Source organism: Haliaeetus albicilla, chromosome 10, assembly GCF_947461875.1.
Source record: "Haliaeetus albicilla chromosome 10, bHalAlb1.1, whole genome shotgun sequence".
NCBI classification, from domain to species: Eukaryota; Metazoa; Chordata; class Aves; order Accipitriformes; family Accipitridae; genus Haliaeetus; species Haliaeetus albicilla.
In genome coordinates, this window is record NC_091492.1 from 31,165,041 (window position 1) to 31,179,438 (window position 14,398).

Sequence of the window (14,398 nt, forward strand, 5' to 3'; positions counted from 1 at the left end):
AAACCCTTTTAATAGCTCTTGGGTGACATCTTATTACCCATTTTTTCTTTGTTACCATTTAAAAGTTCCCATGCGATCCTCCCTGATGTCCACATATGGATTCTGGGGAGCCCTTTTCCTCTACATGTGCAGGATTTGCTGGTCTGTTGAACCCCTCTGCCTCTTCTGGTTCTGCTTTGGAAAAAGCAGATCTTTACTTCAAAAATAAGCACCTTATCAACTGTATGACAATTTAACCATTTATTTAAACAGACATGAAGAACAACCCTACTGATGAGTAAAAAAAAAAATTACACCTTCCCGACTAGAAGCAAGAAACTACAAAACTAAACGGTGCCAAGCTGCTATTATAGCCCAGGTTTAGGTAACTGCAGTTGCCTCCAAGTATTCAATCCTTGATTTGGTTTCCATTAAGGGGTATCCTTGCACTCAGACATCAACTAACTAAGCAAGCTGCTCCTACAAAATGACATCAATTGTTCTTACTCTACTGAAATATTTGGCTGCTCGTATGTTCTGAGGATGGGGTTAATTTCTAATACATGAACTATGTATTATATATAGACATGATATGCCTACATATAGGTGTTCACTGATGTTTAGCATTTCATAACCATGAGGCCCTTTTTGATAAATATTTTAATCCAAGGACACCATGAGTAAATGTCATTCCATAGGGTTAAGGAAAAGGAAAGGTTGATACATACTTTGACATGAGCAGCAGAGAAGCACATCCTGAAATCTAGCTGAATACAGCTAATAAATTGGTCTAAGATGTTTTAGGAGAAGCAATAAAACATATTTTGAAACACTCAAGACGACCCAGGAACACCTGTATATATAAAAGAACTATAAACAGTGAGGGGTAAATTCAGCTGTACACTTTCACATATGGCTTGAATTATCTGATTATCAACAGTCTGTTAACAGCTACATCCAATTCAAAAATTGATGCTACTTCCCTGAAAAATTCCTAGGACAGTTTTTACATGCCTTTATTTCCTTAGGTGATTATGTTCTTTGGAGATAATGGGCTGAAGTTTTGCTTCTCTGAATAGGTCACATAGTAGGGGTATGAGTTCTCTATTCAGGACAAGGAGCTTGCTTAATGGTTGCTGAATTGTTCATTAACTAACACACTTTTTAAAGTGACTGCACAAGACCATCACTGAAATCTATTTAAGCTTATTTTATTTAAGTGTTGTGCTGTGTTCAAGATGTTATCAATGTATCAAGTACTTAAAAGTCACATCAAGTTGTACAAAAACCAGCCTTAAGAAGGTTTAAAACCTGGGCTCTTCCAAAGTGAATGTAAAATACTCATGTTTTTTAAGAAGGGTGAGATACCACCCACTGACCAGATGTCCCTTTGAAGCTGCCAGTAATTTCTTCACCTGATACAGGTTCAGTTCATGAAATACAATTTTCACCCTTTAGAACAATTCTTTCTCTCAGCTAATAATGAAACTAATTAATTACTCAGTACTTGAGAGAAATATCTGTAACATACTTGTATTTGCCTTTGCCTCTTTTGCAAATTACTAGATTTTGTTCAAGCATTCCTATGCTTAAATGAGATACATCTGTATGTGGGGAACTTTGGTAGGTACTAATGCTAGCCTATGTATTTTATAACACACACATAAGAATAAAAAATGTTTATTAAAATAGTTATGAGGTCATATAACTCACTTTTCACTATAAATTTTAGTTATCTTACAGACAAAACAGAAGTAGCTTTGTGTGGATTTTTTTTTACATGTTTAAACTTCTTTTTCTCTTTTACTTTTTTTTTGTTTTTAACAGAAGCAGGGTATTTTCCTCCCATTTTTGAACATACAGCTTTTACTCATCCACATGATCTTGAAAGTATTCATCCACAAGAGCAGATTTATCTTCTTCGCATTCCTGCCAAAAAGAAAACAAAAAAGGTAGAACCTGACTTTTCCCTAGTGGCTGTTGTACATTGTCTGTTCTGTGATGCTTTATTTTAGAAACCACAACAGGAACAATCTCTAATATGGTTCCATAAAACATGCAGCACAACTTTCTGAAAAGCAATCTGTTTCTAGAGCTATCAAAATTGTATAGGTCAAAATCTAGATCCAGGTATTCTGCATACTTAAGAGTACAAAACTGAATTAAAAAATGGAATAAAAGCACTGGACTTGTTCCTTAGGATTTATGAGCTGAATAATAAAACTAGTCCCGGGCTTGGAACAGATTTTAACACAGCAGTCTTCTATCATGTATTTTACACGATAGATTAGGAATAAATTCTATGTCTCATATACAACACATGGGTTCAACATAGGAATTACCAGGGGAGTTTGAACAGTCATGCAGGAAGAAATCTTAGTGATCTTAATGGTCCTTTCTGACCTTTGAAGTTTAAAATGCCATTATTTTTGAAAACCAAAGCATCACTTTTAAACACAACCATTTGATCAGTCTGCATATGCAAGATGATATTAAAGAATTTTACTTTTGTAATAGTAAATGAACACAATGTAAGCACTGTCACTAAAAGACAATAGCTTATTTTGAACCATACTAAGACAATAATTTATTAGCAAGGCAAAGAACATATTTATATTACAACTGATATTACGGATCCTTTTTAAATTTTCATCTTACCATCAGAAGTACCTTACCTTTGGTTCTTTAAATTCAAGATCTTCTCCATACTGAATGGTGAAGTCTATGTGCTGCAGAACTATATTTATACTTTCCTCATCAGAGCGATCAAAAGGTAGAAATCGAACCATACCATAGTCATCAATCTAGAGAAAGGATTCAAAGGGCATTAGTAAGAAAACACAGTAAATTAGTTCTCAAATCACTCTAAGCCCCTTCCTTAAACCAAACTTAAATATTCCTTGTCTGGACTGCTAAAATACCATTTAAATCCCTGCTGCAAATCAGTGGCAATTCCCCACTCAGAACCCCTGGTTATCAGTCCTAATTTCTACACAGTAGCTAAAGCTGCTTTCCAAAATTGATAACAGAACAGAATTCACAGGAAACTTATTGGCTACAATCCAAATATTAGTATCAAGAATCTTATGCTAATCTGAAAAAAATCAAAAGCTGAGTTAAAACAGGCAAAAAGTAAAATGCTCAAGTGCCTGAGAATCTTTGAGATCCTGGCTTTGTTAATTAAGTCTGGTAGGTAAATACATAGTTTTGGGGTGAGGAGGGGAGAATTATTACGGTACATACAGTATGTATAACAGCAATTAAGTCAGCAACCATACAGTATGGTTTATAAATACAGGACTAAATTTAGGGGTAGTCATTAAAATGCAATATACCTACCAATCCACATATAGATTTAGTCAGCTTTTTAAACATTTTGCTTTTCAATATATTTGTAGAATCTTCAATCATAGAATACATATCTGGATCTAAGTACCTGGGAAGAAATAAAGCCATCATTAACACTGAAAGAATCCTTGGCCACAGAGCAAATGAATCATTGTGCTTTGAGACAGCTACCAAAACCATTTATCATTCTGTGATCTGAATAAACTAACTTCCTATCAGGAGAACTTAAAATGTTTAAAACCAGTTTTTTTAAGTATTTGAAAGTCTCAGATTACAACTGCTAGTAGAAACAACTGAAGCATTTTTTATTTTCTTTTTGCTAATATACTTGTATAGTCAAGAAAGCTTTGAGGAAGACCACGGGGAAAAACTTTTAATTTTGTAATTTTAGCACAAATGTAAAAGTAACACATAAGTAATTCAGTATGTTCAGTATCAGAAAAACTGACAGGATCACCTCCGGTTTAGGTTTTGAAGTACAGTACCCTGGAATGTCATTCAGAATGACATAAGTGATTCAAGATAATTATTTACAGAAAAATCCAGACACATGTACAAACATGGAGCTAGCCTTCTGTCTCTGACTAAATTGTAAGCATCTGGTCCAGACTTAAAGACTATGTTCGATATAAAACAAATGCATCTTCTCCATTCCAAAAGTATGTTTTAACTGTGGGAAACGCTTTGAGTGAAGTTCACCTTCAGATATTAAACTACAGAGTAAGTAATTTTTTTGGAACTTACTTTTCTATTTCCTTCTTGGCCTTCTTGCTCAGCAAATCCATTTTGGTCATGATGTTAATCTGTGGAATCTCTAACGATATCATTGCACTGAGTGCTGCCAGAATTCCAGAGATAAACTTAAGGAATATGAAAAATGATGTAGTTAAGTACAGAAAAAAATACAAACGTGCAGGACACTCTACCACAGACCAAATCTAGTGAATATATGAAACATGGACATGAGGCCAAGTGGGGAGTCCTTATCTCTGTTGGAAAAGGGAGGTGCGGAGCTTCCCATCTGCCATCTTATTTCCAGAGCTTCCAATCTGGATCTGCCACTGAAAAGGCCATTACAAAACTCAAAGCCGGTCTTGGAATTCTTACTGCTAGACAGGGAAAGTGGTCTGCTCTCTCTCCAGATCTGAGAAAGCTCTCAGAATCACAGAAAAATTTAGGTTGGAAGGGACTTTTAGAAGTTATCTGGTTCATACAACTGCTCAAACCAGAGCCAGCTTCAAAGTCAGATCAGGTTGCTCAGGGCTTTTGCCTAGTCAAGTTTTGAGTAACTCCATGAACGTACACTACACAATCTCTCTGTGCCCCTGTTCCAGCCTGACCACTCTTGCAGTGCTGGATTTTTTTCTTTATATCCAACTAGAGTTTTCTTTGCTGCAACCTGTGTCTGAGGCAGCTGAAGACAGCAATCAGCTCTCCCCCAGCCTAGAGTTCTTCCCTCTTGGCTAAACAAACCTAGCTCCCTAAATTGCTCAGATTTCCTGTTCTTTATCAATCTTAACTCTTACAACAGATTTCAAATGGATACCTTAAAAGATTCCACCATAAACTGAGAATCCACAAGAAAAACTCCACAGACGCGGAATTCCCACTGCTGAAGCTGCTCCACCAGCTGTTTCATCACTGGCAGATGTGTATAGAGTTCGATCTGACCTAGGGCACACTTAGGATATTAGTACGCAGAAATGTGAAGCTAACAGGAACAGTTCACAGTTATCAATTATATAGACAGGGCTGTTGCACTTAATATAAATAAAAGCTGATAAAGAAAGTATTCTCCTTCTTTTCAGACAACTCTGACTGTATTTGGGTGAACTTATACTGGTGAAGTGGAAAAGAAAGAAAAGGGTTTTCCTCTTCCCGTGACCTCCAGTGAGCGTTAGTTAGCAGCTGCCATAGTGTTCCCACACCATATGATGCTGTCAGATGTCAGTGCAGTCACCCAGACTAGCGTGGGACCACTTCTGAAACATCTGAAAGTGACTCTGACAACTGTTAATAATGCAAAAAGAATAACGTGTGAACAATTACAACCAACAGAACAGAAGTACTGCAAATTTCATAGTGCACATGAAGAACGATACCAAAACATGGACATTTGTTTACCTGGGCAATCAAACAATATATAGTCATCCTCCACATGCCCAAGGCTTTCCTCTAGCCAGTTAAAGTTATTGGCAAAGTATTCCATGCAAAACACCAAGCCGCCATTGGGACCAAACCTTAAGGATTCATCTTCCATGACGTCGTCCACTTCGATTAACTCACGGATGTCTGGAACAACGAGGCGGTTTTAGTGCCGTTCGCTTACCAAGGGTGACCGCAGGCAGCCTCCCGCCGCTCCCGCCGCTCACCTGCCATGACGGGGTAGCTGAAGAGCTCGGCCGCCGGGTCCAGGTTGACCACCTGCACGGCGCGGCCCAGCGCCTCGCAGTGCTGCACCATGGTGGCGCAGTACGTGCTCTGCAAAGCACACGCAGGCCGTCAGGCACCGACCGACCGACCGCGCCGCTGTCGCCTCCCCGCCGCCTCCCACCCCCCGGCCTCACCTTCCCGCTGCCCGCCGGGCCCATCACCAGCTGCGCGTACCGCGGCATGGCGGCGGGCGGGCGTGCGGCCTCCCCGCAAGGGCGAAGCGGCGATAACTGGCCGCTCCGGCGCCCCGTAGCTCGCCTGGTCACGCGCCCCGGGTAGCCTATGGCTCGCACGCTTGAGACAGCTGGCTCAAACCGCGCGCACCGTCACGCCCCTCCCCGTCACGCCCCTCCCCGTCACGCCCCTCCCCGTCACGCCCCTCCCCGTCACGCCCCTCCCCGTCACGCCCCTCCCCGTCACGCCCCTCCCCGTCACGCCCCTCCCCGTCACGCCCCTCCCCGTCACGCCGCGCGGTCTCCGGCGGCGCGCGGTTCTCGCGAGAGGGCGGCGGCGCTGGTGAAGGCGCACGTGCCGCGCGGTGTGTGGGAGCCGCCGCCGCCGCCGGAGGAGGAGGAGGAGGAGGAGCCGCCGCCCCCCCCCCCACCACCGCCGCGGCCTGCGGGGCCTCCCGGGTAACGCCACGCCGCTGCCGCCTCTGGGCTCCCCCGCCCCTTTCTGTGGGAGCCGCTCTCCGCCGCCGCCCCGTCCCAGCGGCGGGCGGCCTGCCCCGGCGTCCCGCCTGCGGGCGGGCGGCCTCTCCCCCCCCTTCCCCCGGCTACCAGCATCCCTCCCTCAGCTCCGACACCCTCCCTCTCCTCCGGTACCGCGGCTCTGCCTCCCCTGGCAGTGACTCCTTCGCCTCTCGTACCTCAGCATCCTCCCCCCTCAGGTACCCGGCGCCCTCCTTTCCCTCAGCCCCGGCACCCTCCCCGCACTGCGAGCCCGCCCCTCCTCAGGTAGCCGGCGCCCTCCTTTCCCTCAGCTCTGCCCCCCACATCCCACCACGTCTGTGATCCCCATCACGTCTGGTTCCCCAGCACCTTTCCCCCCGACCAGCCCCCGCTTTTACCCCCTGCTGCCCAGCACCCTCCCTCCCCCATTTGGGATCTCCATCTCCAGCATCCTTCCCCTCGCTACGACCGTCTACCGCTTTTCCCTGAGGTCCCCCTGCCGCGAACCCCACCACCTCTGGCGCCCTGGCATTTTCCCTCAGCTCTCTTCATTGCCCAGGCACAGCTTGTACAGCGTCCTGACTCTGACTCTTCCACACACATAGCCTGCTTGCTCCCATGATCCTGGGGGACTTACGCATTGCAAACTCCTTCTCTATTGACTCCTGTTTTCTAAGCCCCTTGCCCGAGAATGTGTGCGTGTAAACCATTGTTAAATGTATCAGTGGGTCAAGTCTGGTTTGCTCGTTTTGTGGTGTTTGGGTTTTTTTGCCAGTGTCCTGGGATCAGCTTGTAATCCTTTAGATGCTGATTTAAGTGACCCCTTTTCTTTGCTAGTATAGTGGCAGTACCTCCCCCCACTCCCCCAGTGCACTTGCTGTTCATATGCCACCGATTTAGCATGATACTTCACATTTTGCTTAACCCAGTGTGTTCTGTAATTCCACGTGGTGTTGTCGCAGATCTTTCTTCATTTCACACAGCATTTTGTGGCACTTCGGGGTTTTTCCCCTTATGTGCTAGAATTCCATACTGCTTGGTATTTTTTTAGCCATTTTCCCCATATTTTTTCATTATTTCCTGACGTCTTTTTTTCTTTCTTTTTTTTTTTGCTTTTCTTACGATTGTACCTATTTTCTCTGGGATTCATCGGTCTTTGGGATCCTTGTTGAGTTAGGAAAGATGTGAATAACTTTAACCCAGAACTTAGGTCCTGATTCTTTCATTCTGTGATCTCCAGGCTTGTGACATGGCCACAGATGTAGCTGAGCCTGTGGTCCCTGACTGCAGAGGAGACGTAAGGAGCGGTGCCAGGTCAGATGCCGACTATCCTCTTCGGGTTCTCTACTGCGGAGGCAAGTGCTGAAGGGGCAGTTGTCCACGATTCGTACAATGTGCTGTTTGTGAGGGCAGCCTAGCAGAAAGAATGAGAGAATCGGAGATTTTCTTTTGGTCAGCTTTTATTGAGAAGCTAGACCATGATCAGCTTGACCTTTATGATTATCTTTCTGAAATAGCTTGTGTTGTGTATTTTACCTAAAGCATTTTTGGTGAAATGTAGGGGTCTTCCCTCTGAGAGATGAAGGTACTGACAGCATTCTGTGTGTAAAAGAAGCGAGAGTGGTGCTCAGATTGTGAACTGTTCAGCAAAGATCTTTTCCTGCAGAAAGCAAGTAAAGCCTTTAGCACAGAAGAGGCCTCTCAGCATTAGTATGACAACAAGAAATAAAGTTAGAATTCATGAAAGTGATTTTTTACACTGTGTTTAGAATTCTTTACTCATTACATTTGTAGTTACGTGGATGAAATTTAAAGGGAAGTAAGTAATCTTGACAGGTATGTTTTTTAGATAGATATGTTATTTTGGTTTGGGCTTGAATACAGTTGCAGGGGATTAGGAAATAATCCCTGTTGTGCGTGAAAGTCTGCATAATTGGTTTGGGTCTGTTCTGGGGCCCAGCCCCTCTTCTGGACATTGGCAGCTCTTGGAAAAAGAAAAGCTAACCAAATCACGTGGTAATTTATTAGGAATATCTTTTGCCTCAGGTAGAACTGGTGTTTCTTTCTGTAACTTTTCCCAAAGCTGTAGGCATCTCCTTCCCTTCCTTCATTGACTGGGTGCTCTTGCTGGGATAGTTTTATCCTAATGCAGAGTGTGTGAGCAAATGACTACTGAGAAAAAAATTAAAACCTGGAGTGGTATCAATGAAGTAATCTGAGTCAATGTGTGGTTATAACCAGAAGTTATGACATAAGAAGTCATCCCTAACTTTAAAATACCATTTTGAATTTAATGCTAAGGCTGTAAGTGGAGAACTTATTTTTGTAATCTCTTCTTTTTTTTTTCCTCTCCCTTCTTTCTCCAGTCTGTTCATTGCCAACAGAGGTGAGTTAATTTTTTTGTTGTCCAAGTTTCTTCTTTCTGTCCTATGATTATGGACTATGATGATCCTTTCTGATGTTTTCTGGCTTTTCTTAATTGTGGCAGTTCTGTGCTTCAGCCACTGTCATCTTTAGGGTGACACAAGGTTTCTTATGTGCTAGTATAGTATTCGTATTCAGTCATCTTAAGGAGAAGTGGCTGAGCTGAATAGCAAATATATTTTGATTCACTGATACCAAATTCACATGACCTTTCTTCTCTAGTACTGCGAATATATGCCTGATGTGACTAAATGCAGACAATGGTTAGAAAAGAATTTTCCAGATGAGTTTGCAAAACTCACAGTAGGTAAGAATCTTTTCTATTTTCTAACTGGTATGTGCCCTTAGACATACTCAGAAATCTTTGAGCTTGTCCAGTTCTCACCTCTTCCCTTTTCCTGCTGTATCAAATGTGAAAGTTAATAATTTTCTTAGGAGTCTACCGTGCTTTTGGATGCTGTGAAAATATGCTTGATAGTGTCAGAAAACACTGAATGAACAATGTGTAATTTCAGTAATAACGTTTGAGCTTTCTTAAGGTTCCTGCTGTAACCAGTCATCCATGTACTTGTTTCCAATCAAAGTTAGTTTGTTGGATTTTATATCTGTCCAGTCTACTGTGGATGGCTGGAGTAAAGGTCATTAGTAATAGGGAACTTGTTGATTTGCATTTGGAATTTCAATATTAACACTATCATTAATTTCTGTCTTTCTGTGGAAATTATGTGAAGAGGCTGTATTGAAATTGTAACTATCTTTGAGCTAAGGCTTTTCTGAAGTCTAATTTGCATAAGTACTATAATGAAGATGTAACATGCATCAGTGAAGGGCCTGCTGCACTTAAGCACAGAGTTTACGAATTTAGCAAAATACCACTGTACCTTACTTCCTGTTCCTGTAAGGCTGTGGTTGTCTGACCACTAATTTTGTTCTCTTTCCTCTCCCCACTCCTTTCTGATGCATTTAAGAAAATTCACCTAAACAGGAAGCTGGGGTTGGAGAAGGCCAGGGAACTGCAGGAGAAGAAGAAGAGAAGAAGAAGCAAAAGAGAGGCAAGGTCTAAATAGTTGATTGCGGTACTGACATATAAGCAGTTTGGGGCATCCCTTTCTCACTGCTGTTCTGTACTATGGCATGGATTCCTTGTGTTTTGGTTGTTAGCTACACTTTGACTCTGCACAAAACATACCGAATATCTTTCTTCCAGTGGTAGCAGAGTTGGTGTGGTGATATATGCTGATGAAAGAATTGGATAGTAGGAATAGCAAGTGAAAGGTGACCTGCATCATGTGTCTCATTGTTCCTGTCATTGCTGTTGTACTTACTCAGGGAGTAATTCTTCTAGACCTAAAATCAGCTGGCATGCCTCCCGGAATACTTGTTTCTGCCCTGTTTAACAGCAGTTTATAGGTTGCTTGCAGAGTAGAACAAAGACTGCTTTCCTCCATTAATGCCTCATGACACTGCTTTTGCCTTTTTTCCTTCCACCATCCTCTGTATTCACGTAACAGGATTTGGTTTTATGCTTTTAACACTATGACCTATGTCTCCTTTAACAGCTATGTCTCTTCCCAGCAATACTAATGAAAAACATTTTCAAAAACCAACTTTGGAAGATATAAAATATATGCAACAATTTAAACACTTTTTTATCTTCTATTGTTGGAGTTCTTTCTGTTTAATTAATGAACATACTTACCACTATAAATCAGAATGCTGGGGTTGTTAATATGCATTTGCCTGTGGAGTGTCAGTGGTGTCTGTAGTGCTTCAGAAATTATGGTTAATAGCCCAGTAAGATTCAGATTTTAAGCCACATATCACTGCAGATGTTTTATTTTTGTGTCTGCCTTGGTAACCAGTTATGTTTACCTTGTCAGTAGGCTATGTGTAGTGACAACAGTAATTTATGTTCTGTAGCTTGGATGCTTTTCCCAGAGACTTCAGGAGATTTTCTGGCAACATTAATTTATTGTGTGGGGTGGTATAGTTAGTTTTCAGTCTGTTTTTTGGTTCAAATAATACTGTTTAAAATATTTAGGGTTTTTTTTCCTAGAATCTAAAGTTTCATTAAAACTTATGGTATGGTGTTAACTATGATGCTATAAGATTGACCATAAGAGAGAGGCTGAGGAAAAACAAGCGAAAACTTACTAAAACACTGCAGAAATTTACTGAAGAAATTTTAAGACAGAAATTTACTGTCTTAAATTATTGGATATCAGTTTATAGTAATGTAGAACTGAAAGTTCTGCATGTTAGAGAAGGAAGTAGTCACAAGGGGTTAGTTTGCTTGTCATAAATTCTTTAGGTTTTCATGCTGACAAGGCTCAAGAACATGAAACTTTGGTTACCCTGGAGTAATTTGATGACTGTACACAAAGAGAACCGAGATCTTAATCTGACTTAAGAATCCTAATGAGTGGAATATAACTTTTGCATGCTTTACTCAGATTAATAAATGCCTGATATGTGAAGTGTTCCCTCAGGTTGGCCTAGAAACAGACAGTAAGAAAGAAGATGTTAAATCACGTGGAAGTTTGGCAGTCAACTACTGTAGCTGGCTTCTGTTTCAGAGGCGTGATGTTTTGTGCTAGCATGTTCATAGATATATGGTTCATACTGGGGTCTAGAACTTAAATCTGCAGTTTAACCCAGCAGCCTGAGTAGGCATGTCCTCATGGCCTCAGTAAATGGACGTAAGTTGCTTTGCCTCGGACACAAACCCTAAGGATGTTAAACTCATGAAAAACATTAAAGTAACAATTTGTTCCTAGGATTACAGCCAAAGAACAATTCCTGAAGGAGGGGTTAAATGTAGACCAAATGCAGTGATTAGTAAAGTGTGGGGAAAGCCCCTCCTTTTTCTGATACTTGTAGTGGGGTCTGCTATGCAAGCTGTACTTGAATGTACATTTGACGTGTATATTGTTATTTCTCGTAATATTGAGCTTTGATGACATGGGACCTTTCTTAAATAATAATAAACCTGAATGTGAGACAATGTACAAGATATATTTTTGTTTACCAACACAGATGGGGAGATAACAGTTTCTTTGTTTATAGGGATGAAATCTGACCTTATATGCTTTTTTCTTTGATTAAGTGTGACTTCATTTAACTAATCATGTAACCTTATACTCTGTTGTAAAGGCGGAAGGGGTCAGATAAAACAGAAAAAGAAGACTGTACCACAGAAAGTTACAATAGCTAAAATTCCTAGAGCAAAGAAAAAATATGTCACAAGAGTATGTGGCCTTGCAACGTTTGGTGAGTTGACTTTTGTTATGTGGTTTTTCTTGGTTTTAGATGTGCTTGCCTTTAACCTCATGATATTTCTTCTGATTGTGTTACATTGAGTGATCTGCTTCCATCTGTGCGAGGTGAAAGTCCCAAGGTGCTTTTAGCAGTTCCAAAGCATGCGAAAGGTACACTGACTTCCCTCAGTGATAAATCATTGAAATTCTTATTTCCATGGTGTTTCCAAACAAATAGGGTTACAAGGGTTTTTGAAACAGGTTATAAACATACTTATTTTCAAAAAGATGCTTATTTCTATCAAACCTGTAAATATGTTATTGACAATTAATTTTACCTGTTCTTGAGACTGAGTAAGTAAGGCTTTAACTGCCTTTCTAGTATGGCAGTCAAATCATACCAAAGTACACTAACGACGCTGTCCTGCGTAGCTTTGGTTTGTCCTACATAGCTGCAAACAGCCACTTGGTGTTTATACCTATAACAACATCTTACTTCCCACATTGATCATGAATTCTGTTAAAAAGGTAAGTTTTAACCATGGTTGTATTAACAAGATATGTTACATATTTCCTGCATGAGTGTATTGTCATTTTTCTTGAGGGATCAGTAATACACACTAGCTTGGTCTGAACTGTATCTTCGTGCTGGAAGCCAATCTCAAAAATTATTGGGATGTGTTTCTGAAGGGAATATACTGAAGCACTTCTATGGAAAAACTTGTTCAGTAACTATGGAAGTTACTCAGAACTGGAGGGTCTTTTCAGTCAGTTTTGCATGTGCTTTTCTGGTGAGTGTGTGTAGCATAGGCCTGCGTAAACAGAATGTGTAGGGGACATTCAGCAATTTTTGTGTTGAGTTTGCTAGATTTGTAGTCAGTTGTTTTGTATGTAAACAACAGACTTTTGCTTTCAATGGAAACTGTAGCAAAGCTTTAACTGTAAACTGCCGCTAGTTTTTCAAGAGTTAAAAGAAGATTTTGGTTTTAAACTTGAGAAAATACTTGTATGAAATGACTGTACTTAAAAACTGTCCATTTTCCTGTCAACAGAAATTGATCTTAAGGAAGCACAAAGGTTTTTTGCTCAGAAATTTTCCTGCGGTGCCTCAGTAACAGGAGAAGACGAAATCATCATTCAGGGGGATTTTACAGATGACATTATCGATGTAATCCAGGAGAAGTGGCCTGAGGTAATAAACCCTTTCTTCTCCTAGAACTCTAGTTTCCAGAATAGCCTGTGACTTCCCAATGATTTTGAAAAAGGGTTTCATCTTTGGCAGCACAGATGGTTGTGCAGCACAGATTGTTGTGCAAAAATAAAAGACCAGTTGTTGCCTTCCCACCTATGAATGACTAGGTTAAGGAGTGATTAAACTTGAAGTCAAATGTTGCTTCTGTCGTCCAAGAAACATTAGCTCTCTAAACATGTAGTGCTGTTACTGTGGATACCACAGCGAGGAAGGCATGGCAGAATAAGTCCAGCTGTCAAGTATCTGTGGCTTCTTTGTGACTGTTTCTTAGTGGTGAATGCCTAAGTATTTTTACATTGCCATCTTATTTTTCAAAATCTCTTAAAATATTGCAAAATTAGAAAAAAAAACCCTGAAATAAAAACCACTTGTGCTTCAGAAGAAGAGATTAGCTAATTTTGGGTTGGACTGAAATGTTGATGGTTGAAAGGTTTGGTTGCACTGCTGTAATCACAAGCAGTTTCTTTGACTCTCCCTTTTTCTGGTATTTCTGGTATTGGCGTTCTTTCTGGAATAACTCTCTAGGCCTGTCTTTATTCAGAGCCCCATAGGTTCAGCTGTGTCCTATAGGCACATGTCACTCACGTAGAATTTACAGCAGGGAATCTCGGATGGTGCTGTGTACTTCTCTCATGCTTCATTACATGTACAGTGGTGAATATTGAGTGAGACACGTAAGAAGAAAATATACTTAATATGGTGTGTTTTGGCTTTTTTTTTTTTCTAGGTGGATGATGATAGCATTGAAGATCTTGGAGAAGTCAAGAAGTGATAGTGAAAGACTACCTTTATTTAATTGTATGGTTATAAATGATGTAGCCAAAGTGAGGCTTCTAAATCCATTTGCTCTGCAGTGAATCTGTGGAGAACCCATATCCTTGGCATTTTCACTGTTCTGTATAGGCTGCTTGGGTTTTTTTGTTGTGATATTTGCCAAAGTTAAATTGGGGTTCTATCATGCTTACGCATGAAGTAGATTTAAATAAAATTACTGTTCCTCACTGAAGACAGTTTCTGTTTTCTTTACAGCTACT

At 40.9% G+C, this 14,398-nt stretch overlaps 2 protein-coding genes across 4 annotated transcripts; one reads left to right on the forward strand and one right to left on the reverse strand.

Annotated features, from left to right (window-relative positions):
• Positions 1 to 1,643: 1,643 nt before the first annotated feature.
• GPN3 (GPN-loop GTPase 3) lies at positions 1,644 to 6,056 on the reverse strand. Of its 3 annotated transcripts, none has more exons than XM_069794766.1 (8): positions 5,895 to 6,053; positions 5,700 to 5,808; positions 5,452 to 5,619; positions 4,874 to 4,998; positions 4,072 to 4,187; positions 3,319 to 3,415; positions 2,655 to 2,783; positions 1,644 to 1,908 (listed from the first exon to the last, which is right to left on the reverse strand). In XM_069794766.1, exons 1-8 carry the CDS (start codon positions 5,940 to 5,942, stop codon positions 1,846 to 1,848), a joined length of 855 nt encoding a protein of 284 aa, XP_069650867.1. In that variant the 5' UTR covers positions 5,943 to 6,053; the 3' UTR covers positions 1,644 to 1,845. The 3 variants fall into 3 exon arrangements, with proteins under 3 accessions (XP_069650867.1, XP_069650868.1, XP_069650869.1); XM_069794767.1 differs by having other exon boundaries at positions 5,935 to 6,036; XM_069794768.1 differs by lacking the exon at positions 5,452 to 5,619 and having other exon boundaries at positions 5,895 to 6,056.
• A 1,621-nt stretch (positions 6,057 to 7,677) lies between these two features.
• DENR (density regulated re-initiation and release factor) lies at positions 7,678 to 14,370 on the forward strand. Its single transcript, XM_009922191.2, has 7 exons — positions 7,678 to 7,786; positions 8,798 to 8,817; positions 9,078 to 9,162; positions 9,824 to 9,907; positions 12,009 to 12,125; positions 13,165 to 13,304; positions 14,092 to 14,370. Exons 1-7 carry the CDS (start codon positions 7,681 to 7,683, stop codon positions 14,134 to 14,136), a joined length of 597 nt encoding a protein of 198 aa, XP_009920493.1. The 5' UTR covers positions 7,678 to 7,680; the 3' UTR covers positions 14,137 to 14,370.
• Positions 14,371 to 14,398: the final 28 nt, after the last annotated feature.

Excerpts from the sequence above, each read along its gene's own strand:
- DENR (XM_009922191.2), top strand. The coding sequence starts at position 7,681 with ATGGCCACAGATGTAGCTGAGCCTGTGGTCCCTGACTGCAGAGGAGAC. Across the intron at positions 7,787-8,797 it reads TCGGGTTCTCTACTGCGGAG|TCTGTTCATTGCCAACAGAG; the intron begins GCAAGTGCTGAA and ends TTCTTTCTCCAG. Across the intron at positions 9,163-9,823 it reads GTTTGCAAAACTCACAGTAG|AAAATTCACCTAAACAGGAA; the intron begins GTAAGAATCTTT and ends GATGCATTTAAG.
- GPN3 (XM_069794766.1), bottom strand. The coding sequence starts at position 5,942 with ATGCCGCGGTACGCGCAGCTGGTGATGGGCCCGGCGGGCAGCGGGAAG. Across the intron at positions 4,999-5,451 it reads TATATTGTTTGATTGCCCAG|GTCAGATCGAACTCTATACA; the intron begins GTAAACAAATGT and ends AGTGTGCCCTAG. Across the intron at positions 2,784-3,318 it reads CTAAATCTATATGTGGATTG|ATTGATGACTATGGTATGGT; the intron begins GTAGGTATATTG and ends TCCTTTCTCTAG.